The 27,570-nt window shown below is 35.8% G+C and overlaps 1 protein-coding gene across 1 annotated transcript in view; it reads right to left on the bottom strand.

The window, feature by feature from the left end:
* Nucleotides 1–420: 420 nt before the first annotated feature.
* Nucleotides 421–27,570, bottom strand: part of LOC104147824 (sperm flagellar protein 2) — a 62,036-nt gene continuing 34,886 nt past the window's right edge. Inside the window, exons 20-33 of the mRNA XM_068928566.1 lie at nt 26,217–26,344; nt 25,972–26,110; nt 24,823–24,960; nt 22,286–22,446; nt 19,273–19,459; nt 18,292–18,460; nt 15,797–15,919; nt 13,830–13,968; nt 12,471–12,700; nt 3,267–4,459; nt 2,948–3,165; nt 2,615–2,823; nt 2,401–2,524; nt 421–2,277 (exon numbers count right to left, since the gene is read on the bottom strand). Of these exons, the coding sequence (XP_068784667.1) occupies nt 1,902–2,277; nt 2,401–2,524; nt 2,615–2,823; nt 2,948–3,165; nt 3,267–4,459; nt 12,471–12,700; nt 13,830–13,968; nt 15,797–15,919; nt 18,292–18,460; nt 19,273–19,459; nt 22,286–22,446; nt 24,823–24,960; nt 25,972–26,110; nt 26,217–26,344 (3,534 nt within the window). The 3' untranslated portion in view covers nt 421–1,901. The remainder of the gene's footprint in view (nt 2,278–2,400; nt 2,525–2,614; nt 2,824–2,947; nt 3,166–3,266; nt 4,460–12,470; nt 12,701–13,829; nt 13,969–15,796; nt 15,920–18,291; nt 18,461–19,272; nt 19,460–22,285; nt 22,447–24,822; nt 24,961–25,971; nt 26,111–26,216; nt 26,345–27,570) is intronic.

The following is a 27,570-nucleotide window of genomic DNA, read 5'->3' on the forward strand; positions in this document are numbered from 1 at the left end:
AATAAAGCACTAGGGAAAAAAGAAAAAAACAAATTTAGAGTGGACTATTTTACAAGCTTATAAAAAAGAGGAACAAGTATAGGCTATAGATAGCATTACTAAACTGGATCCCATTTCATTGCAGGACTTAGACAAGCTGACTTCTTGATGTCTCTTTCCAAATTTTTTTTTGTTATGATACTAAGATTTCTCTGGTATTTTGCCAAAAGCAATATATCCAGCATCTTCAGTCCTCACAATATAAAAATGTGATGCTGCCCTAGAGAGTCGTGGAAGTGACTTCAGTATTATTAGATTCAATATGCTTTTGTTACTTTGTTTTTTGTCTTCTGCCATTGGACTTTCTGGTATATGTTTTCTTACACTTTTTCTAATCTTATCACAGCTGGAATCTTCCTGTTTGAAAATCTCAAAGGGAAATATTGACTATTATGAGACTCAGGAGAAAATCTTTAAAATCAGCAATGCTAATCTAATAAGTCATCCTCTATAATACATATCCTGTTGCTTATTAGCTAAAGTACAACTAAACATTTTTGTTACCTGAGAAATCAAAAATACAGACATTTCAAATATGTATATTTTATAATCTACCATCTAATGCACAATACTGATTTTATGTTCTGATCCCAACAAATTATCTCTATCTGGCTGGACTAACATCCCTTAATGAGGCATTCATTCAAAACCTATTCTATTTCTGACATGGGCAACTATTTAGACCTAGAATTAGCATGAATTATATAAGATACATATGATAAGGTTATATATAATATACCTTCTACAATTACTAGACATGCCACATCTTACATTGAAAGTACAGAGTTGATCTTGATTTAGATAAGGGTTGATTTAAAAGGTGAATGACCTCAAATTTCTTTCTGCCTAATTATTTCCAGTTCATCTTTATGTTGGAAGGACTAAGAAGTATCATTAGGGATTTTGCTTTAGTTTTCTTTCGATATAAATCGTTGCCTTTGCTTGAAGGCAATGAAATACACTCTCTTGGCGTGTTTTTTCTTGATTGGAAATTATAAAGTAGACAGTTGCATTTAGAACATTTAGAAAGTAGAAAGTGGCAAATTAGGAAATTAGAAACTTCTCTGAAGTTCTCATTCTCAACTTCTAGGTTAAGAATAAAGATACAGCATTGCTGAAGCCCTCATAAACACATCTTTACAGGGAAAAATGATGATTCAAGCTGTGAAGTATAGTAGTCATATCCTACCTACTAGAGTATTTGCTATAGGAAGATTAACTTGGGCAATTAAGAATTAGCAATGGAAAATGGTTTCTGTTCTGCCTCTGTCTTCTGAAGGACAAGTCTGACAAAAATCTATAAAAGGCTATGTTATACCTTGCCCAGAATAGAATAAAAAGTAGCAAGACTAAAAAGTAGCAAGTATCGAGAGAAGCCATGACCCAAAATTCATAGGCTACAGAGGTCAAGTAGTCATGCAATTCATTTGACAGAAATAATGCACTGATTTTTCCACCCTTTTATCAAAAATAAAAATCAAGGTTTTCAGAATCAATGAAAGATTGAGACTAAGATAACAGCTAGCTCCAGTGGATGTAATGTATTATGACTCAAATAAGAGCAATAAACAATTAGAAGCCATGAGTCATCCCTCAGTTCAAGTGTCACCAAGGTCACAATGTACTCCTTTATTTTTGTTCATTATCTTCAGATTTGTGTCTTTTGGAGAAATTGGGTATATAAAGGCAAATGTAAACAGCTAATGGAGATTCAGCAGTGAATATGCACAAAAAAAAGCCATATTTTAAAACTGAAACATTATAAATACAAATTTTACTCTCACTAATCTTGCAAAACATTCTTTTAAAATATCTATGTATGTTACAAGAATGATTGTGAAGTTAAAACCCAGAATTTTCATCTAATCACTTCCACAGTGACTCTCCAAATCAAACTCAGAGGAGCAATCTGATCTTCCTTTAACTATCGTATCATCTGCCTGTAGTCTTCTATTCCTCTGCCAAGTAGTATTCCACAGGTGAATAGCTTTCTTGGGGTCAAACTTTTTGATATCTGGAGAGTTCATCTGAATTATCATAAGATCTGTCACACTTTCAGACATTAGTTTAGAGTGCAGGTGCATCATGGTGAATTTCATTTGACTGAAGCCTCTCTCTGTTTCAGCTGAACTTGCAGGCAGCGTTAGGATCAAATCTACCAAACTCAAGATATTGGGATACTTCTTGGAATAATCTGAATTTACTGAATCCCACGTCAAGGTCCGGATGTTCTGAAATCTAAAAAGCACAGTAAAAAAATCTATTTTAATGTATCGCTATATACATTTCCATAATCCTCTGCAGTATGCTCTAGGTACTTCTAAATCATTAAAACAGACACAAATACAATATCCTTATTACCTGTTACATAGCTCTAATTTCAACATGCTCCACTCGGTTTCAACTTCACCAGTTTTCACAGAGGCAGCTTCTAGTATGACTTCATAATGTTTAGTCAAGACAGACACTTCCTTTTCACCAAATTCTATAACAGAGGCAAAAGAAAAATATGTTTATACTTTTAAAAAGTTTAGAACATGCACTTCTTCAAATAGCCACTATCATAGTTATATACCTTGTTTAATTTTTTCAGGCCATAGTTTAAAACTTCCAATAGTAGTTGCTCTCAAAACATCTTGACTTGCATCGCAAAAACAATCACGCAACCTCTTCATCAAATTACTTAGTACTTTAGTTCGTACTGATAAAATATTTCCATTTCCAACAAGCTGGTAACCATGAAAGTGCGGAATAGTCTCTATCAGGCGTTCTTTTGGACCAGCTCTGAAAGATAAAGAATGCAGAATATATAATACACACATATATAATATAATATATAATATATATTTTTATATATATTTTATATATATATAAAAAATAGTTGAGTTAGTTGTTAGAAATGACAGACCTTGTTTGATACATGTGGAGTGTTTCCAGCATTGACTGCACGGTTGCAAATATATCTGCAATGGAAGAACTGGGATCCAGAGCAACACGTAACAGAATGTTGAGGACGTTAATGACATCCAACAAGAAGTGGGAGAACTTGACTATCTCCATTTTCAGAAGAAGCTGTAAAAGGCCTTTGACTTTTTGCTGAGTTGAGGCTCTTGAATCTCTTTCAATCTGGAAATAATGAGAAAAAAGAATGTGCCCAGTGTGTGGACCAAAGTTAGCCATAGCAATTAATTTTTTCTAGTGGTACATCCAATTTTTATATCAGTTACCTTAGTCAGATGTAGAACAATTGCAGGATAACCTTTAAGGAGAATTTGGAGAGCTGTTTGTAGACGAGGAAGCCATTGGGAGCCTCCAACGCGAGAAGGAATAGCTGGGCGTAACTTAATGGCTTCATATGTGGCTTTGAGATTGTTCTTATGTAGAGGTGAGTTATGATAAAAATAATACATATTTTTCAAGACATTGCTTAAGATATTATATAGCTGAATATTTTTCAGCGCTCCTTTGTAAGCCAGTTTAAGGCGGTGAGCAAAACAATGTACAGATTGTACACAAGGCTGAATTCCCCTCAGAAGTTTAGCTACGCCATTGTTTTCTCCTACCATGACATCTGTCCCATCACTTCCAAACCCAACTAATTTTCTTGACCAGTCTTGGCTTGCCAGATTGACCTGAAGATTTATTTGTAATGTTTCCTCAATTGCATTTTTTATGCTTGAAGCGTCAGTTTTGCGAACAGGTTGAACCCCAACAATCTGGCAATGGACTTTTCCTTCATTTGCAAAACGTACATACACAACTGCAGCTGCTTTGAGTATACTGTCTGTGACTCCATCACTAATGAGAGAGAAGAATTTACATTTCTCCAATTTCTCTTTTAAAGTCCTTCTTTCTACTTCAGCAATAAAGTGTATAAACATTCTTGCTGACCTGTCATTTCTAAATACAGAACCAATATCCACTCCTTTCATATCATCTAGTTTGCACATCCAGTCGAGGTCTGTAAAGGGATGTCCAGATTTAGCGATAGCATGGCATGTTCTAAAAATGTTTTCTACTCTTCCTAACGTTATGGCATTCATACCCTTCAACATCTGCTCAGCAGAAGCTATATCTGGTGAAGCAGTGCTGGCAGCTTCCATGCAGGTAGCCCAAGCATGAGCTTCACTACTCTGGTGTATATTTATACACTCAAGCTTGAAGTCATCTGTGCCAGAATAAAAATTATGTACGTTTTCCCCCAAATCTACATTATGCTTACGACACAATGCACAGAACATTATCCCCCTTTCATCATCATATTTTAACCAGGAGTATTTTGTTAGCCATATTTTTGAAAATTGGAGATTCCTCTTTGTTCTCTGATGTTCCAAAACTTGGTCGTCTTTCCCTCGGTCACCAACTTCTCTCTTGCTAGAAGAATTACTCTTGCCTTTAAATTGCTTCAGTGCTCTTATAGCTATAATTTAAAAAGAAACAACTAAATATAAAATATTTTTATTTCCTACATTATTAATTTTATTTTCCTTTTTTCTTCCACATTTTTGGTTAATTTAGGACTAGATCTTGACTTGGAAAAAAACAGCCATAAAAGGGGAACAAGGACGACTAAAATCTCCTCTCACATCACTTGAAGGCTAACCAGGACCTATGTAGGAAATGGCCAGTTTTAACTCCAAGTTCCTTTTGACTACCAGAGGTTTGTCAGAATCTGCAACCAATGAAGTGCACAATTATCCAATATCATTTTGTGAAACAGAAAACTGAGCCAGGAAATAGAATTCAGAATGCTCTTTCAGGCAAAATGTCTCCAGAAGATACTGCTGAGGTCTTGAACCTTTTATGTTGGCCATTACATCCAACATTAACATAAAAGCTTACTTTGAGCAAATGCATAAATACATAAAAAGTACCTTTCTCAGAATGAATAAGATGTTCTATAGTATACTTTAGCTGACCTGATCCTCTTAAAATATATTTATCTGCAGAATGATTTCATTACTGCTTTAAGAAAAACTGTATAAGCTTCACATTTTGTTCTCAAAATGGAAACATTTTCAGAATGTTGAGATTGTTCTCTCAGATGTTCTCAAGATGGTCATTCTCATATTTTGTAGAAGCAAATGCCATAAGCTGACATTTTTGAAAATTCTGCCTCTAGAACTCATGAACCTACTCCTTTTGGCAGATAATTTAATAATTCTCTCAGTGCACAGTTTGCACAATGTTATGGCTTTGAAAAGAAAGCATCCAAATAGCTAAGATAAATTCCATGCAAAACTCAGGCAATAAAACTTGAAATCTATTCATTGGGAAACAGCAGAACTAAAGCATTGAGGATGTGGCCTAAGAGCGATCTATCTCCACCCTCATTGCTGTGATACGTACCTTGAGAGGCAAAATCAACAATTACCTTAAGCTAATCTTAGAAAGCAATGTTGTTTCTGGTATTTCAAAGGTCTTAGGAAAAAGACTCCTTGTACCCAATTCTCTTCTATTTTAGAAACGGGGGCAAATTTTCCGATACATGTTTATATGTATATATGAATTATAGAATTTGTGAGAGCTGTTTGTTCCCATCGTAATCTAAAATGACAGTTTGTCTATTCCATTCTATTCTGAACATCATGAAAGGCCACAATATTAAAAAATATTAAGAGCATGCAGTTCAAATATTATCAGTGTTATTCAATTATCAGTGATCATTTAAAGAGCTGTTGATATCTCAAGGAAGAGTTAAAAAACATTCTGCCTTGAGCTAGCAGCTGTGGTCCATATGGAGAGCAAAAACAACTGGACCTCCACAAATGCAGTTTCTTAAAAGTGCCTAAGAAGCACACGCAGAACCAAAAAGAGAGAAGGAGAAGCATTCTCAACATATAGTAAAGATTAAAAACCTTCCCCAACAGTAGGCAGCCAGAAAAATTCAAAGTATTGGTGAAAAAGAGAGATGGGGGTGAGGATTAAAGGATCTGCAACTGTGGAAGTGAGAGGACACAGTGGGCAAAATGGTTGTACCACCCCTACAGTGCCTACTGCTTCTTCAGGTATATGGCAACCAGTGAAAATCTGCTGCTGATGAGATGAGAAAGGAATAGGGACGGACCCAAAGAAGGTCCCAGACTTTGTGTCAACACCTGCTGACCACTGTCAGGGACTAGAATCCCTGTGAGGTGGACCTTCAATTTTACTAACTTTTCAAGTTCGAATTTGTTTAAAACACAAGGGTTAGAACACTTGGAAAACATGTTTGGAACGTCATATGTTTACAAGTCATTAGTTGCATATGTCTTTAGAAAGACAGCATGTCCCAGAGTATATTAGAGCAGTAAATGTATAGCTAAGAATCATGAACTATCAGATCAAATCTATAACCTATTTAAACTGTGATGACCTCTCTGAACCAGCTTTCACTCATTAAAAATCCTCAAGTATATTCTTACCATGCTTACCTAAGGAAATGAAGGTTATACAGTCATGTTGCTTAAATATCTGTACCTCAGTTTGTCTGCCTGCCAATTCTCCCTCACAGATAATTTTGGAATCCAATAGCCCATTTCAACCAAATTTGTCAGTAGGGTAGAGATAGGAAGTTCTTATAAATTTCTTTCAGACCTGTCCCAGCTTTTATCCATTGTGTTTGTGGCCAGGAAGCAACAGTCAGCATACACTCAAGTTCCAGACCACACACAGCATACAATGCATCTCGCTCCTAGCTGTGCCGGCAAAAAACGTAGGTGAGAGAACATGGAAGAAAAACAACAGCTTTATGAAATGAGGCTAAGAGACATAGAAAGGAACAGGAGATGTACTAGCAGGAGGAACTTGGGAACAAGGGAAAGGGCTGGATTTACTGCAGTGGTACTCTGGAAAGAACATAGAATACAAAAGGAAGCCAGCCTTCACTGCTTATGAAGCAATTCGTTTTTCACAAAGTTTGTCATCGATGAAGACAAAGGGAAAAATAATGTAGAAAAGACTACATGAGGTAGAATTGTTTTCATTACAATCTTTTTCAAAGTATCATTCAGTATACAAAAGGTGATATTCACAAACATTTACCTATGTGTCAATAAGCAGTGCAGCAACATAATAAACATGACATGCAAAAAATTAATTCATTTGAAGAAATAAACAACTAAAACTGAAAACTGAAAAATAAACTACCATAACAAAGAATTAAGAATGACAGCAATGTAATTTTACACTAGATATGTACCCTGTGAACCAGGGCTGTGACATTTTAAAGGGACAAGCAATCACAGGGCCGCAGATACAAGACATAGATTTGATATAAAGGAGTCTATTTCCCAGAGATTCTCGAAACAGCAGTAAAGTATTTTGATTTTAAATTTAAATTAAACATTTGCCCAAACCTAGGGACACTGTAAGAAAGACATAGATTATAAATGTATACAAGCAACACAATACAAAGAGATTGTAAATCTAGATTAGCAATGAGAATTATGTTAACATTTTGTTCCCTTTCCATCAAATTTCACTAAAATATTTGAATGGTTTCCTGTTCCTCTTCATTTTCACTAAGAAAAGAATTTCCATAGCAATTTCTGACTGGATGTTTGTATGATGAAGATCTATAAAAGTTATACACCAGAATCTGTGCCAATGCTATAATGGATGAATGAGTGAAATAAACCCTTCAGCTTGATTATGTTCACTGAACATTTGTAGTCTAAAAGCTACTAATCTGAGATACTTCTGTCATTAGGGAAAATAAGGCATCTCAAGAATATGATTCATTCCCTCTAATTATTGAGACAAATCATCCCCCACCGGTGAAGCTCACTGTAAATATTTACTTCATTTCTTTACTAAGGGCTACTGCTGATTCTGAGGTGTTACATGCACAGTCTTTACTAATTACCAAGAGTTGGAATGTTACATTTAGAATTATACAGAGTAAGATATGCCTGATTCTGTATGAATACAATGAGGGGAAAAGGGAGTTCCTTTGTCATGCTGCTTGGGATCTTAATGCTTGTACATATATGTGTGTATATGCGTATGCATTCAAATACACAGGTGCATATACAAGCATGTTAATGATGTTTCATAAAAGTAATTAGATACAAAGATTTTTGAGCAGCATAGAAAGAACAATAGTCATGAGGTTCTGAAATTAAATAACGTACACAATTAAGCAAGACACCTAACAGCAGAGGTAAGTGAAAATAATAGTAGAATTATCATATTTTCCATTAGCTGTAGGGAGAGGTACTATATCTATCCTGGGCTTTTGAGCCCAAAGGTTTAGGCATTTTCTTTGTGTATCGTTTGTCTAGTAGAAGTCACTTCTTTGGTCTACAAACCTAGCCTTTCTTGTTTTCAAGTTTTAAAAGAAGCACATTGAAAACAAATCTAATCTTAGGAAAGATAAAAGCTAGAGATGCAGAACTTATTTCTATGCTCACATGTGAGCTTCCCTCTTTATTCACATCAAATTCAGTTCATGAGCTTACAGTGCTCTTGAACCGTCTTTACAAAAGTGCTTGGGAAGGGATAGCAGAACGCACAGACATTTTCATGGTCAGTGTGCAATTCTTTCTCACTCGGCAAAAATTTCTACCAAAGAGGCAAAATTTTAATGGAACAAGATGCACGCTTTGATAAGCTTATCTATTTCAAATCCAACAATACAGTAAAACTCAACTGACAAGTCGACAATGTGAAAACAAATAGTAATAAGATTTAGTCACTGGCTGTTCCGTATAGTCGACAAATCTGGAATCGTAAGGTCTGGTAGAATTACTGAGGACAGCTCGTATGTTAACAGACTAATTTAGTTTTTTAAAACAGGCATTTTAAGTACTTTTTCACTATTGGATTTAGAAGTGTTTACAACTTGATTGCAGATTATTTCAGATGAATAATCACTCCTATATTTCAAGCCGGAATGGTTCATGAAGGTCACGATTGTGACAAAAAGAACACAATTAAAATATCCTTGTGTAATTTAGTCATCCAATGGAGAATGAAATCTGGGATAGAATCTATTTTAGTCTGTTTGGTAGTGCAAAGAATTACCAAAATTGGAATTATTGACCCACCTTTAGAATAAAATTGATAAATTCCAGATGTATGCTAATTCAGTTGACAATAGATGTGGTCATAGGAAGAACGGAGCGCTGAAAGGAATTAGAGGGGGGAAAGATCTAACAGATGGTTAGTTTAATTTTGTTGATAAGAACAGAACACATCCAAAGAGAATGCAGAAAAGATAAGAAAAAAAACTGAATGTTAGTAGATAAATTTCATGCGTAACACAGTTCTTCCTATAAAAAAGGAGCATGTGCCTCATGGCTATATAATAAAGTTAAGGAATTGATTGAAAGAGTTAGTGAAATGAAGAAATACTGCAAAGCCACCTTCAATTAGGGCAAAGGCACTCAGAATAATCAAAAAACATTTAAAGATTTCCTTATCAAATGAAAGACTGTCAACAGGCAGGAGGATCCAGCACAGTTCATATCTTTTGTCCATCGGTGCTTAGGATGGTGAGTAATGTGTCTCCATGGAGAACCAAGTGTGCAGGATAGAACAAAGTTGTCTATGATGCATCAGCAGTTCTTTAATACTTTAAATTCCTAGGAAACACAAAACTGTTTAGAATTTTTAGAAGATTTTTCGTAAGTCCCCAACTAATTGGCATTCCTATTTTTTCTTTCATTTTGGCAATTTGTTGAACATACCTTGAAAAGACATCTTTTTGACATCTGGCAAACATCCTTTGAAAAAAATATTTTATTTCTTCCAAACCAGTGGTCTCTCCTTTGTTACTCTTTTGCTTGGTTTTCTAGATAAATTGAATTATTTTAAATTTCTCCTTTATGTAATCTCCATAATGCTTTAGCAAATCAGCCTAATATTCAATTTTCAGAATAACTTTAGGAATTTTGCTATTTAGATAGTACAGAATTGGTAGATTCATTTTATTTATTTCCCTAAAGTTTGTGCCTCTTGGGCTTCCACTGTCTCAATACCAGATTTGAAGGTATGTTTAAGAGTAAAATTTGTAGTGGTAATGTCTGCAGATACCTATTTTTGCCATATCTTTCACCTTTACTGGTAAGGTTTCTGATAGATTTCTATTATGAATATTCAGAAGACTGCTCATGCAAGTAAGAATTTGAAGATTAGGATGTATTTGGCAGAAAAGCTAGGAGCCTCAGTCCAGTGTATTAAGTGTGGAGACACTGTAATGAAAAGAAGTGTTTGTCTTAGGAAGTCTAGGTTGTAATTTATGTGATTTTACAAGTTGCAAGAGAATGGGAGAAAGTATGTTACAGATGACTTCCACGGCTTGTGCTTCACTTCCTAATTTGATTGTCCAAAAAGGTAAATATCTTGATTTACTAGTAACCAGACAGTAGAAAAATGCCGCTGCATGTTCTTGAGGACCTAATTTTAAATAACACTTTGCCCTAGAGAGCAAGAAGCAACAAGAGAGGGAGAAATTAGTAAGCAACTCTGTCATGCTGAGAGCGCTGCACATCTCAGTTGGAGTTAGGGAAGTCCAGTGGAAGATCCAGTGGAAGATCTTATGCTAGAGGGTATTTGTCTCCTACTTTACCTATCTATTTTCAATTCGAGCATTTAGATGTATTATATACTTAGAAAAAAAAATGTTTCAGAATGAATCAGGATGAATTTCTTCTATATGTGCCTGACCAGGAAGTTGAAAATATTGAAATAAAGGTTCAGGAGAAAGCAGCTGTCTTGTTGCGCAAGATATATCACTGCAATAACTATGTTATCATTTGTGATGTTTTCTGTGCAGGAACCACTGCCCTGTGGTTTTCTGTGTGGAGTCTAAGGAGTCATTTCAACCCTGTAGTCTCCTGGCATGTGTCATTACCTTAATATAAATAAAAATAGTAATAGATAACCTAGGTCCTGTCTATTTGTGAGATCATCCCTAGATCATACTGTCATTAAGTCAGTGAAGGATTTTTAATAGAAGTCTCTTTGGTATGAAAGATATGGCCTGCCAGCAATAAAATTACAATATAAGCCTCCAGATTTTGGAACTTATTATGCATTTAATCTTAAGATTCCTAAGTCTGCTTAAATTCCAAGCTACGCTCACAAATAAAAAGTTTGGGTTTTGGGTCATTTTAGTGGATGTTATATTATCAAAAAGACTTTTTTTTTTGTCTTTTTGCTAGTTATCACAAATATGTAATGAAAAAATATGTTCTCTTGGTCTTAAAAAGTCAAGAATATTAGAGTTTGTATTAGACATTTTTTTTTAGTTTTACCTATCTGTGTAGCATGTTTTACTTCTATGGCACTATCTAGTGATTACAAAAGTAAAGATTTTTAGCTTCATGTGGCATTATATATGCAATACTATCTGTTATTTCATTTCTGTAGAGCAGGTTGGAATGCTTACATACATACACCTGTTCACCCATGCTATAGATAAAACGATATGCATCTCTTTACCAAAGAAAATTTGTAAACATGTTTCTGAGTAAAATGAATTCATGTTCAAAAGGTAAATGCAAATTCTCTATAAATACATATGGAAAGTATTTCTGAATAAAGGATCAAATTCAACTTCAGTGTGCTTCTGTGGCCTAACTATATTGGAAGGCTTGGATCCAATTGTAAATACATGTTTACATATTGTATCTTGTGATCTCAATGGCATTCATGTATTATAATTATAATTTGGAAGACTAGTTGTAAAGATACCCTCAGCAAATATGTGTTTAACTGCTTTCCATCTCACTTCAAAACTGCTTTACCTAAATTATTTTATAATATTTATATAGCAATATTAAGTTTTGCTAGAAGTTATTTTCAAAGGTCCTAACCCTAACGTTCCCATAATTAGAGGGTAGGGGAACGATAAACACATGCACAAAAGTAAAAATACATATCTGAGTGAATACCTGCAAGTTACCCAAAATAACTGGTACGAGCTGACTTGAAGAATTCAACTGCTGCCAAAGACTTAAGGTTACAACCAAAAATTTGCTTTGGCCCAGTATAATAGGTTCATAAAAATAGTAGTTTCATAAAAAAAATTTTAAAAATAATTCAGCTTCAGTCGTCACTGAACTCTGAATTAGTAAATGAGTTAAAGACTTGCATTTGAATTGATCTTTGCCTTAAGTATCCTGAAAACTTTTAAAATAAAATAATATGTACTGTACTGCTCTTAAAAACACGTAACATACAGAGATACCTGTTAAGTATACGGTCTTGAGGATACAAAAGCACATAGCAAAGACACTTAAAGCTTTCTGCTGTTCTGGTATTTCTTATTACACATACAATATTTTGCATTATGACTTTGCTTTTATATGTAGCAAAATCTTTAACTGTAGCATGATCTTCATCAGTATAGGCAACTAATGTTTAGTAGCTGCTGGCAGTTATCCTAAATTGTAATTAGGTATCTAACAAACAGTCTTGAAGGTGCCAAAAAGATTTCTTCTTACCTTTAGGTGCCACCTGAAGAAACTGTTTATGAAGTGTAGTAAGTTGTGAAATAGTTAGAGCACCATTTCCAGATGTCTCCACAGGTGGAAGATGTGGTGGAGGAATAGGATCGGGAATTACTTTGATATCATTGCTGATGAAGAAATCTGTCTCTTCTAAGATCATTTCATACTGGATTTTGCTAGAACTTTCAATATGGTGCCGTGCAACCTCAATCAGCTTTTCAATACTGAAAATGTAAATACAGAAAACAATGAATACTTTTTCATAGACAGTGATAATAACTAATGGTGAAATTTTAATGTGTTTACACTCTGGTAGCTTCCCTAGGGTAAGAATTACAAATCCTCTATGTGAGTTCGGTACTCAGATAAATCATTTGCAAGTGCATTCGCCTTTGGCAGCAAGAATTTTTGTGACTATTGTAAGGATGCCAAATAAAGACAGATCTGAGCCATAGAAGGGAACTGACAGAAGAACATGGAAGGATGAAACTTCCTTAATTCCATCAATTTTATGGGGTGGAGCATACATGTTCAGTCTGTAATCTCAATGCCCTGTCCTTTGCTCTGCCCTGAAAACCTAGATCTACAGAGCAATTTCTGCAGTAGCGTTTTGAAGAGGCACATGAACTCCTGTCACAAGTGGAATAAATATGACTTATAGAGGGAAAGAAGTCAACCATCTATTACTGTTAAATTAGTAAAACATCCCTCAGCACATTTTTGGCCTAGACCAACTAGCACGGTCCCAAACAATTCCTAACTATTGTTCAAAAGTTAGCACAGGCCAGAGATCATTTCCAAAAGGCAATTTGCATGTGACCTCTTTGCCAGGTGGTGTAAGTGTCAAATAGCAGTCCCAAGCACATTTTATTTACTAGGATAGAAAAATGGAAATGAAAAAGCATTTATTATTTAATGATTTTTGAAATATTTTCAATAAATGTTATACACAGTGGTAAGAACAGTAGGTGAAGAGTTCCAGCCTGTGTGAAGCATAGGAAAGAAAAGAACGCCATAATTCCAAAATGACAAAAGCTACTGAACTGATATAGAGATTTCTAGGAAACAGAATATCTTGTTGCCTACCAGTGCTCATGAATCAGAGAAATCTCTAGTCTAGAAAAACAGTAGGAATGATTATTACCTCTACTACTGCCAGCAGAACCTTCTAATCATACAAGAAATGAGTAATAGCAGATATCTTAAGGTAAAATTAAATTCCAGCTCATAAAATAAAATTACTATTTTCTATATACTTTTTCCAAATTCTTTGCTTCTATATAACTATTTTTACCAGCATAGTCTTCCATTTTAAAAGATAAAAGTTCCTATTTAAAATTGGATATACATTACCTAGACATTTCTGCCAGGAATCTGGCTCCAAGCCACTTTTCCATATCTCTGTACGTTTCTTCTACTTTCCTTGTTAGCTCTTCAACAAATGCTAAAGCTTTCTTTTTTATAAGCTCTAGTCGAGATTTTGTGGCTCCCTCTATTTAAACAATAATTTCATAAAAGTTAATGTTTATAAAATTTGAGGAAAATTCTCAGCCTTCACTAAAGTTTAACACATTAACTTGTATTTAGACAGCATACTCTTGAACTACTTATTTTTCAGAATCACTCCTATTGCACCATGTATTTTACCAAAGTGGGTCTTCTATTAGCATCAGAATTCATGACGTAACAAATATCTTAATAAAACTCACACAGAGTTGCAGGAGATGTTTAAGTACACAGTGACACAGAATTGAACTAACACCATACAGCAAACAGACACAGAAACTTAATGATGTAAGCGTGAGCATCCTGCTATGGATAAATTTTAAAGAAAACACTTCTAACTGATCTAAAGTTTATCATACAGTAAAGGTTATAAGGAACTGGAAGTATTTCAGAGGATGCTTTCTGCCTATCTAGTCACCTTCTTTAGGACTGCTTAAGTAAATGCTGCCTTATTTGTGGCTTCTCTGTATTTTCTCTAAGTAGTTGCTCTCAGGATGCCACCAGGATAAATGTATGACGATTTTCATCTCCTTGCATTTTCAGAAGCAAGTACTTTACATTCTAGTGATAAAGCTGCTCTCTTAATAGGAGGAGAATAAAAAGCAAGGCACTACGATGCAACTGAGGAATGGAATATGAAATCAACATTAAAAACCTAGCGATTGTCCACACCTAATGGCAATCTGCAAGCTTTTAAGTATGTATCTGTATAACTATACATATATCCAGTTACCATAGCTGCACGTGAAATGCTGATCCTTAAATGAACAAGTTCTGTGCCTGTGCCATTATGAAACATAGCTCAGCATGTTTAGTCTTCCTTATATGCTTATCTTGGCTTTTTTGTTAAATACAAATCAAGATGAAAAAACCTTCAGAAAACAAATTATGTCACGGAATCACTGAAATTTGTCTTCGTGCTATTAAAATCCTTCAAGTAACTACCATTCCTTTCTTCATTATCCCAAATTTTTAAAATATTTATTCTTAAACTGCTTTGGGATTAAACCTTGTTGAAAGTGGTAAGTGTACAAGCATTTGGTATGAACTGGGCCTAAAGAAGCCCTATGAATTTGTGTTTTCTTCATTAACTGCTATTTGTCCTCTACTTTTCACAATAACTACTAGCCAAAAAATAGCCCTACCAAGGAACTATTTACATGCTGATGCTTAGCTGACTGCTGTTAAATAGAGATAAGTTCTAGTTTCCCTTCGGTGAGAATGAGGTCTTTTTCTTCTACTCAAAACCTGCTTTCAAAGAATTTGGAGACTGCTATTATTCTGCTTTTCAGACATCTACTTTTTGCTGAAATTGACCAGTGGGTTTGAAGTTACTGGGAAAGACAAAGAGACAGAAAGATTAACAGAAGAATAAACATAAAACCTGTGCCTTGTTACTTGAATCTTGTGCAGCTTAAGGAAGAGGGAACCAGAGCGAAGAGCATCACTGAAATATCTAATTATCACCAAATTCTTCCCCAGATCAAAACAATTCATCAAATAGCAAACAGTGGCTAAGTATTCATGTCAAACTTACTCCCTCACGATGAATAATTGTTTACTCATGGAAAAGGACAAGAAATGAAACAAAAAGAATGAAAAACATATCTTCAATTTAGAATATATTTACCATAAAATCACTGATGCCTACTTCTCAAAAAATTTCTACAGACAGTCCTCCTGTCTCTCCTCTCCTTTTTCTTAGTTATCCATCCATTTTCCCAAAAAGAGTTTGTGGAGAGTTTTGACTATTGCAATGTCTAGACTGGGAATAATGATCACCCCCAAATTTAAATAACCAAACGGTAACATACCTTCATGTTCAAGGGCACCAAAATATTCCTGCTTTATTTTAAGTCTCAGTTCTTGTTTCTTTACTTCTTCTGCGGTTAGAGGAATTGCACTCATTTCAACCACTGGTGCAGGAGAAGGTGCTCCTGGAAAAAAATAGATCCCTGAAAAAGTCTTCGGACTTTAGAGATAAGTGTTTGTATCTGTACGTATACTCTCACAATATAGTGCATTTTCCTGAAATGAAAAATGGCATTTTCTACTTTACTTGGTATCACTGCTTACGAGAATACAAATGCGGTTACTCAGGTGTACTGTGTCAACATAACATACTTAGATTTCTTTAAGGCATTTGATTTACATCTGCATGACATGCTAAGATTAACATAACACAAAACTACCCAGCATATACAAATGTAGCAAAATCAGTTAAATAACAACCTAAAATGTATTTCTCAATGGAAAATCATGACTGAATAGGCATGCCTCTGTTGTGATTCTGACCTCATTGATCTTAAAATCTATCAATTTATGACAACCTGCACACAAGTAAACCTCTTTGGATGGTAAACATTCCTTTTGGAGGAAACTCAAGTGCAGCAAATTGTAGTAAGAATGCTATGTTATTAAATACGGTTGGCTACCATCAAAGCAGTGAAAAGGACAATTCTGCAAATGAAAAGAAAAGTGTAAAATGTCAAGGAGGAAAAACAGATGTATGTTATTTCATGCCTTTTTAAACCACTCTATTAGCTGCCTTTGTGGAGTTGAACTTGTTTTAACTTATATAGCTATAAACAGATATTGTAAAGGTATTTTACCATTTTGTTTTTGAATGCTGCATGAAAATGTTTCTGCATTCACAACACTTATTCAAAAATACTGATCTTTGTAACTGCCTTATTCTAGAAGAAGAGTAGATAGATGTAGATGTTACGGAAAAATAATAATGGCAACTGGATGATACATCGGGTCAACATAAAGCAAACGGTCAATGCCAGAAGTGCTAAAATTACATGTAATAAATTGTATCTCTCAGTTACTAGCCTATAGCTGTAACTAAGGGAATTCTGTTGCAGCAGTACTACAGTAACACTGTATTTGGCATGAAATCCAACAAGCATCAGTTAATACTTCATCTTGTATCATGAGGAATGCACAGCTGAGGTTATGTTGCAGTTCTGTCACTTTATAGCTTTGTCATTTCAGGTTAAGTCATCTAGCACCAAATCTAAAACGAGATTTAGTCCCAAGAAGCAATCCACATAATAGTTTATAGCTGCTGATTTTTCATCATTTTAGGAATCTGACAATCTGCTACTCCCTTGGTTGGAATGAGCAGCTGAGCACACACCTAAGGCTCCCTCGGGTTCACAGATTAGGTGGCCGTGCAGCTAAGTCGTTTCAGTGTTATGATTGTTCAGTGTGCTATGAGCACAACCAGACCAGAGGGATAGCACTGAGTACAGTGCAAATAAAATGGCTGCCAAGGAAAAAAGTCATCTGCTTTATGCATAACTCTGCAGTTACAGCTTTCTCACAGGAAGTGGGATACCTAGATTTTAGGCCACCACCAAATATTCAGGGCTCAAATCCACCTCTCACTTTGCAGGACAACGCTTTTACAAAAGATATAAGGTGTGGCTACTATACTCACTTCCTGTTGAAGCTATGCCATTTTGCAGAAAGAAATGGAAGTTACTTAAACCACTACCTGCTCAAGGAAATATTTATGAAAAAAATGTATAAACAGTATCGCAAGCTAGGACTCCTCCAAGCAAGGGGCCTGCATGACTAGGTAGAGACAGGTTCCTTTTGGGTCTTTTTTTTATTTTGGCCAATAAATTTTGTATTCCTACCTACACAGTGAAAAAGTAGTAGGATAGGACAGATTCCTGCCAGGCCTTTGTGAAAAGATCTACCTCAATGGGAATCTGTTCTTGGTTAGGTCTATATATGCTGTTAGATTTTATGTTGTTTACTTACATCATTTTATAAAGTTATGCTACATCTAAAAAAAATGGATCCTGATAGAGCCATGCTCCTGTAATGACTGATGAATTCATTTAGAAATAAACTAGAATATTGACTATTTTATCCATATCCACAATTTTATTGCAATGCTTGAAATATTTTGACTTATGGCTGGAAATTATGGACAGAAAGTAGGTAGAATTTAGTGGAAGCTGATTTAATTTGATAAACTAGTTCTAAATCTTCCATTCCAAAACAGCACATGGAGAAAAATTAATATTTACTTTCTCAGTTCTACTTAGAATATTTATTCCTAAATTATTATTTAGGAATACATATACATATATGATTTAATATACCCAACAGAGGCATGCCTATTCAATCAAGATTTCCCAATATATTCAATGGCCTCTGCCTTCCTTTATCACTACCAGCTTTTCACACTTAAGTATCCCATTTAACATTTCAAAAACAGAATTAAATGTTTTGCATTACTTTCTCTAAAAAATGTCTAAATCTCTAAAAAACATTGTATTTCAAATACCTTTCTTTTTAACAGCTGATTTGGGAGAAAACTTTTTGGTATCTTTGGAATCTTTTCCAGAAGTTTTGCCTGGCATTGTCTGAGAAGATATTAGACGTTCTCTCTCTTTTAGTTCTAGCTGCTGTTCTTTTTCTTCCTCTGCTTCTTTAGATTGTATTTCAGCTTTTACCTTGACATTATATATGCATACTTAGTCAAGCACATGCTATCAATACTATACAACTACTGTTTTAAATAGCCTGTACTTCCTGCAAATACTTGCTGATACATACATACATACATACATAAAACAAAGCAGATATTTTAACTAAAATTGACTACATTCTGATTGTTTAGCAAAAATAACATTCTACAGCAAAAAGGCAAGACAGAGAAAGATGGTTGTTTTAATTCTCATACACATTATCTATGTACTCTAGGAAAATGAGAAAAGTATAAATCTATAGTGTGCAAAGCAAAACTACAACTACATTGTAAGGGTGCAGACATTCATTTGTTTTAAAATAATCAAAAGAAAAGAAAAGGCTTACCTAGAAACTAGTCATTTGAAAAGCCCACCTAATTTACTTCTAGCTAGATATATAAAGGAATGTAGCCATAGCTTTTGAAGTTTTAAAAGATTTGAGCAAAATTTGTTTCAGAGGACAAAATTTGTTCTTCTTCTCATGCTTCTTTTGGGGGAGAAGGAGACAGTTTATCATGGATGAAGTATATATATAGGGTGAAGGTCCAAAATATTTCTCTCAGTAATGGAATGACGGGTTCAATAATAAACAGAGAAGTTCTAGGCATCTGTTACTACAGAAATTCTATCATTTTCTTCATAAAAATGGAAACATAGTCAATGAGAATACCAGTGGTGGAGTAACAGGTATGAAATTGAGATACACAGTGAAAAGGCTGTGTGCTTAGGCTTTGTACAGAATGGGAGGCCTTGACTGTCTGATCTACAAATCTTTGAGTAAATAAAACATTTCCTACCATATTTGCTATGGCTGTTACTGCTGTTTGCCATGTATCAATAATTAGTTTTTCATCTTTCCCAAAAGTGACCAATACATTTTCAGAAGAATTCTCATCCTTAACACACTTCAGTGGGGTTCCCTTGCTTTTTGGCTTGGTAGTACTTATATCCGGCGAAGGTGGTTTACGAGAAACTAGAGGAATCCTTAAAGATAAAATACAAGGTTCATGATACCTTTCCTAAATGATAGCTTACAAGAACATTGTAGAATTTATTAATAGAATGAGAACACTGTTTTCAAAATTAGCCATAGCAACAGGAAAAGGAAAAACTTGCTCAAAAGCCAGAAGTTGTAAAATGTGCGGATGACAAGAAAATTAGCTAGTGTAACTACAGAAGGTAAGGAATAACAATAGATGTTATACATCTGTTATTAACTAGGTCAAATGAGTGGGTGATCTGCTGAAATACTGTATGTGGAAGAGAAGCACAACCTCATTACTCAGATGGTTTCTAAATGAACTCTTCAGTATTAAAAAATGCACCTGGAAGTGTTATTATTGACACCATTTTTAATACTGTTAAATTATTTGATAGTATCCCTTATCTTGAATAATGCATTCAATGCTGTGCATCTTTCTAGGCTGCTTTGATTTATATTAGTCAAACCATAATCCATTTAATTATCTTTGTGCTAATTTTAAACGTTTAACTTACTTACGTGGGGATTGTACTGGAAACTGTCAGCAAAGCAGGGGGAAGTAGGAACATTTCTCTAGCAGATATCTTTCTAAGCTTTTTAAATGTTTGATAACTTAGAGGTGTATTAGTGAACATGATGTAGGTAGATCAGTCAAAAATCAGGGATAAATTAAATCTATAAGATGATTTTTCCTCTGAGGAAGAAGTCCAGCAAAGCGGGCAGGAGACCTGCATGGACGAGCAAGGAACTCCTGACAAAACTCCAGCAGAAGAAGGAAGAGTACAGAATGTGGAAAAGGGGACAGGCCACTTGGGAGGAATACAGGGACATTGTCAGAGCGTGCAGGGATGCGACAAGGAAGGCTAAGACCCATTTGGAATTAAATCTGGCAAGGGATGTCAAGGACAACAAGAAGGCCTTCTTCAAATACATCAATAGCAAAAGGAAGACTAGGGAAAACGTGGGCCCGCTGCTGAATGGGGCGGGTGCCCTGGTAACAAAAGATACAGAGAAGGCAGAGTTATTGAATGCTGCCTTTGTTTCAGTCTTCACTGCTAAGGCCAGTCCTGAGGAATTCCAGACCTTGGAGACAAGAGAGGAAGGCTGGAGAAAGGAAGACTCTCCCTTGGTGGAGGAGGATCAGGTTAGAGATCTTTTGTCCAAACTGGACATCCATAAATCCATGGTCCCCGATGGGATGCACCCACGAGTGCTGAGGGAGCTGGCGGATGTTATCGCTAGGCCACTCTCCATCATCTTTGAAAGGTCCTGGAGATCAGGAGAGGTGCCTGAGGACTGGAAGAAAGCCACTGTCCCTCCAGCCTTCAAAAAGGGCAAGGAGGAGGAGCCAGGAAACTACAGGCCTGTCAGCCTCACCTCCATCCCTGGAAAGGTGATGGAACAGCTCCTCCTGAAGGTCATCACTAAGCATCTGGAGGACAAGCAGGTGATCAGGAGTAGTCAGCATGGATTCACCAAAGGGAAATCATGCTTGACCAACCTGATAGCCTTTTATGACGGGATGACTGGCTGGGTAGACGAGGGCAGAGCAGTGGATGTTGTCTGCCTGGACTTCAGCAAGGCTTTGGACACTGTCTCCCATCACATCCTCCGAGGTAAGCTCAGGAAGTGTGGGCTAGATGAGTGGACGGTGAGGTGGATTGAGAACTGGCTGGATGGCCGAGCTCAGAGGGTTGTGGTGAATGGCGCAGAGTCGAGTTGGAGGCCTGTGGCTAGTGGTGCCCCCCAGGGCTCAGTCCTGGGTCCAGTCTTGTTCAATGTATTCATCAATGACCTGGAGGAAGGGACAGAGTGCACCCTCAGCAAGTTTGCTGATGATACTAAACTGGGGGGAGAGGCTAACACACCAGAAGGCTGTGCTGCCCTTCAGAGGGACCTGGACAGGCTGGAGAGGCGGGCGGAGAGGAACCTCATGAAGTTCAACAAAGGCAAGTGCAAGGTCCTGCACCTAGGCAGGAATAATCCCAGGCACCAGTACAGGCTGGGGACTGACCTGTTGGAAAGTAGCTCTGCAGAGAAGGACCTGGGAGTGCTGGTGGACAACAAGTTAAGCATGAGCCAGCAGTGTGCCCTTGTGGCCAAGAAGGCCAATGGTCTCCTGGGGTGCATTAGGCAGAGTGTTGCCAGCAGGTGGAGGGAGGTGATCCTGCCCCTCTCCTCAGCCCTGGGGAGGCCTCACCTGGAGTACTGTGTCCAGTTCTGGGCTCCCCAGTACAAGAGAGACATGGCCCTACTGGAGAGAGTCCAGCGGAGGGCTACCAAGATGATTAGAGGGCTGGAGCACCTCTCCTATGAAGAAAGATTGCAAGAGCTGGGCCTGTTCAGCCTGGAGAAGAGAAGATTGAGAGGCGATCTCATCAACGTGTACAAGTATCTGAAGGGGGAGTGTCAAGAGGATGAGGCCAGCCTCTTCTCCGTGGTGCCCAGCAACAGGACAAGAGGCAATGGGCACAAACTGAACCACAGGAAGTTCCATCTGAACCTGAGAGGGTGACAGAGCATTGGAACAGGTTGCCCAGAGAGGTGGTGGAGTCTCCTTCGCTGGAGATATTCAAAACCCATCTGGATGTGATCCTGGGCAATATACTCTAGGTGACCCTGCTTGAACAGGGAGGTTGGACTAGATGATCTCCAGAGGTCCCTTCCAACCTAAATGATTCTGTGATTCTGTGATTTAAGATTCATCTAGTCACTGATTATAATGAGGAGTTAAAAATTCTTATTTACCTGTCCTTTGAATTATACCCACAAATCTATCAATGCATTATGCTTATTGATATTTTAATAATTTAATAATGCATTTTTACCTTCTTGATTTAACTTGATCTTCTTTCTGTTCTAAGCCAATAATATCTAACAATGGAATTCTAGTAAAATCATGACTGCCATCTGTTGGGATTTTTCCTTCCATTGCCCTATAATAGTCATGAAGGAGTCTCTTTGTATCCTGGAAACGATCCACTTCAACCTCAAGAAGAAAAGATAGACAGATTGATATTAAAAACAGGACAGAACAAAACATTTTCTGTTACATTTTTAAATATGTGATAGCAAAACTAACTCTAAATCATAAAACTCTTTGAGAGGGAATAACAAACATTTGTTTGAGTATTTATACTGTATTTAATGCATACTTCAACTTGCATTAATAATATCTTTCAAATTTGCATTCTCAATTTTCAATCAGGCATTTCTAAGGGTTAATAAAAATCTTAGTTGTAAAAACAGGGAAAATGCCTTACAATAAATACTGTTTGATACATTCAATTTAAGTACAATATATTTTGATGTATATATTTTTCTATACTAGTAAGTCTACCACTATCCCCAAATTACAGCAATCTTTTTGTTCAAAATAAATAAAAAATTTTTGCAATCCAAATTAAAATATGCTAAGTGATTGATGGAGAAAAAAGTTTAAAAAGCAATACAGTTTCTCTGGACCGAAGAATTCAACACACATTACATACCTAAATTTGTGTGACTCCTCTTAGGAGAAATCAAGTAAGATTTAAAAAACATTTAACACCTGTCATGTTTTGATTTATTGATACAGTAGGGTGTTAGCTTCTAACTGACAAAACAGTACTAAATATTCATGGGAAAATGCACAAAACCACATTCACAAAACAAAGGATAAAACGGTGTGGTGTAAAACAGCGCTTACCCATAAGTTATGGAGAAACCAACTTTTAGTATGACAGTGTACACAAAGAAAGGTGGAAAGAAATCTGATATACCCTTGCTAAGGTTAAGACCTTGTTAAACAGAATCTGCACAAATATATGTGTTTATACAGTAACAGAGGCACCTGCAGAACATACATAACTTTCCACAGAAAAACCCACAGAAGGAGAGCTTAAGACCAGAGAACCAGCTATTTTTTGGCTGTGTCTTAAACAAAGCCATAATATGAAGGTGTAGTAATATTTTTATTTTTGTAGATTTAAGCATTAATAATTCATTTATTTGGGGGAATATATATTAAAGTAAGTTAAAAAAATTGCTTTGCCTTTTTTTTTTTTTTAAGGAAAAAGCATACACATTACATATGATTAACATATGTTTGTAATTTTAATCAGCTATTCTCTTTATCCACAAAAGATGGGTGAAACTAGATTCATAAGGAACAATTTAGGCCCAGTAATATTACTTTAAGTTCACTCCTTTATGCATTATGTTGCTTGGTTAGTCAGCAGTTATTTTATATTTAGACCTCTTTATTTAGTCAGTGACCTTAGTCTTTATTTAGGGCATTATTTAGACTCTTTGAAAATAGAATTAATAATTTCCTCAATATAGCAACTGAATACTTCACAAACACTGCTTAAATTATTGCAACATTCATGTGAGATTAGAGAGTGATTCCCCCATTTAATAAGTATGTAAAATAACACAGAGAATGAGGGTCAGGCAGACCAAATTAAGCTGCTTAGGCCAGATTTTTCAGCCAAGTTAGCATAACATGGCATTTCACGTTTTTAAAGCACAGTTTTCATTATCTTCTTTAGAGTTGCCAAACCAGTCATTTAGTGCACAAAAAAGCTTTTCTGTTCCATTTCAAAGCCCTGACATTGATCCCAGCTGAAGCACCTAGAAAAGCAATCACAGGAAAATCTTTCTTTAATTCATGAACTGAAGTAACCCAAGGCCTAGCTGAATGAGAGGAAAGACTGAATGTGGGGAAGGGGAGGACCAGCTAAGTGAAGATAGATTTCTGAAAGCTTTCAAGCTAAACATCTGAAAGCTGTGTCAAATTTTAAGAGATTTTCTTAAGCACAACACTTCACTTTCTTCAAAACCATTCCTTACAGATTTTCAGATCAGTCTGTAAGTAAAATTTCGAGCTACATTAGTGAAGTTGTAACTGAAATAATTTCTTGTTATGGGAAATACAGAACAACCTCAATAGCAAGTGGGCCTACAACAGCAGTGAATTACATAATTTGACCAAATTAAGAGCAGATGTCAACCTAATCATAGAAGGATAAACAGATCTGACATTTTTGTTAGAAAATAACATGAATGATTCACTAGACTGATAAACTCTTAGCCAAAAGTAACACTATTACAGACTGAAAGTTCGAGGGTTTTGGACAATAACAATGGTATTTTTCTTAATCTTTTGTGTCACAAAATGGTTAAATATATGGAATGTTATTTTCTTTTCGTCTCTAACCATCTAGTTTAATTGAGAAGAGGCACGGACATCTGCTTATCTAATTCTTGATCCCTCACTTATTCAGAGCCAACCATATGAAACTCCTCTGAGGATTATAGTCCTCCAAATCTAATTCTTTATCTCCTTCCATTGCAGACTGAGTAGTAGAGCTCCACACCATACCTGCATAAGAGAAAAAAAATGGTTCATTGCAATCCCCTTATGATCTGGTAACCAGCCATCATTCATGATATCAGTACGTTCCTGGTCAGCTTCTTCCCTTCTGTTATCACAGATATCCCAGAGACGATTTCTCAGGTCCTAAATCACAAAATCACATATGAGAAATAACTATGATGGAAAAGCATCTTTTTTATATTTATTATTTTAAATTATATTTGTGCTTGTGGTTAAGGAATCTTCCCATTTAGGGTTTTTTCCCTATTACTATAAAAGTCAAAGCCTAGTCAAAGAGTTATGTGTTATGTGCTTATAGAGACCTTACAGAAAGTAGCTTTACAAATGTACCAGACATAAGGATCCAAACGTATGAGATGAATCTGCGGGAAGAAGACCATACTAGATTGCCTTGCTTTGTCCCAGCAGAGAGACTTATCTAAGCTAGACAAAGAAGTGAGAATACAAACAGCTACACTCCCAATACTACCAAAAACTTTCAGCTTGAATGGTTTGCTAGCTGAGGCAATTACAAGAAGAATACTCTAAGGGGACTTACAATATGATAATCCTGAGGAAATTATGCCAGCCTTTAAATATTCTTCTGATTTGCATAGCTCCTTTTCATTTTCCTTTAATGGGGGGGGATTCTTTGTAACTAAGGCTTTTCAACTAGTGACTACATCTAACAGCAACATTATGTAGCTCACTAACAGCACGGGAGACCTATTAAGCATACAACATGTATGCAAACCCTCTGCTCCCCATCAATATCTCTGCGTGAAAATGGCATGGCAGACCTGTATGTCTCAAGATAGGAAGACTGGAGAGCTGTTATACAGAGAGCCAAGGTAGGCTAAGGTAAGTTCTGAATACCATAAAATGTAAAGACAAAGAAGGTAGAGAAATATTTACTCTATGACATGCTAGAATACTATAGTATAATCTAAAAAAAGAAGCAAAACTTAATAAAGATAAAGCCAAAAACCAAAGGAATTATTGTGAATTATCTCTTTATGTACAAGGGGAACTGAAATAGTTTCAGAGGAGTGGTAAAAAAACAAAAAATTTAAATAATAATATCACTTATTATACAAATTTGATATACAGCCAGATAATATTTAGGATGCATTATAACTTTTGCCACTTATTTACAGTAACTCTTTGGTGTAGTTCTGCTTTTGTTTCCTCATCTTCCCGCAGGTCATCAGCAATTGAATTAAAATCTGACTGCCACTGAGATACAAACTCCTGCTTAAGATCTGGACACTTCAGATAATCCTGGAAAGTTTTTCTGTGAATTGTGATAAAAACAATTTTAGTGTTAAAAGACATATAGAATGTCAGAGGAAACATTGAAAATATGAATATTAAAGTAGTAAGCTACTATTTCTACTCACCTAATGTCTGCTAAGTAATAAACCACAGAGTGCTGTTCATCCCTTAGGCATCTAAGTACAGTTTTGATGGTATTCACATATGCATTTTCTACCATTTCCCAATAAGGTACTAAAAAATCAGGTATCTCCTGTGAATTATTTTTAAAAACACCAAAATTAATTGATGTATTTCTTGGTAATCATTATCTGTATCATTAGCAAATATAAGAAATATTATTTCAGGAAATCACGTTACTTATTGATTTCTTTCTCTATCTATTTCTTTTGACCTATTTACAACTGATTATGTATACTGTACCAATATATAATGCATTTCTTTAGAAGAGAGTGGCAGTATTCACAATGAATGGGAAGTCCCAGTGGAATTCTGTTGATATCTATATTTTTTAATATAAATGAAGTGAAGAAGGATGAGTATTTAGGTAACAAAGTTTGGTGGTACAAAATTGTTCAAGATGGTAAAAATAAAAGCTGACTGTTGAGTGTTGCAAAAGTGACTGACTGAATGTCATGAAATGCAAAAGAAAGCCTATGGCCAGAGGGAACCCAACATACTGAGTTATGAGCTTCAGCTACTCAGAACTTACAGAACATGCAAGTTAACTGCACTCATAAAGGCAAAATTGGTAAATGTTAGGAATGGAATTACAGAACAAAAACCAAAACACCATTGTGCTCTCTTCAAATCCACTCTCAAACACTGCATGCAGTCCCAGCTCCCCATCTCAAAAAATTTATAGTAGAACTAGAACATACAGACAGAAGGCAACAATCATGATCCAATGTATTTAGCTGCTTCCACATGAGGACAGTTTACCAGATTATGACTGGATTGGAAAAGCAACACTAAGAGGGCATGAAGAAGGGAGATGTGATAAATGTCTGTAACATCTTAAGTACCTTCAGAGAGTGAATAAAGAATTACTATTCATTGTATCTCACAATACAAAAACTAGAGTGATCCAATGACCCTATCAGACAACAAGTTTAAAGCAAAGAAAGAAAAGTAATTTTTCAGAAAGGGTATAATTATACAGGACATATCATGGAGACCAAAATGTAAATTCCTTCAAAAAAACAACTAGATAAAATCACGGAAGAAAAGTGTATGCAGAGCTACTAAACACAAAGACGCAGATATAAAATCATCTGAGGAAACACCTAAACTTCAGATTAGATTACTGGAACCTAGAGACGTGTCCTGTGGAAAGCATATTAGAGAAGAGTAACCTAGGACAAAAACCAATGTACACTTACCCTGTTCTTACATTCTTTCCCCAAGTATCCACAACTGGCCATTGTCAGAGACAGGAAACAGGGTAAATGGGCTTATGTCCTAGTAAATCTAGGTTTA

This window comes from Struthio camelus, chromosome Z, assembly GCF_040807025.1.
Source record: "Struthio camelus isolate bStrCam1 chromosome Z, bStrCam1.hap1, whole genome shotgun sequence".
NCBI lineage: Eukaryota > Metazoa > Chordata > Aves > Struthioniformes > Struthionidae > Struthio > Struthio camelus.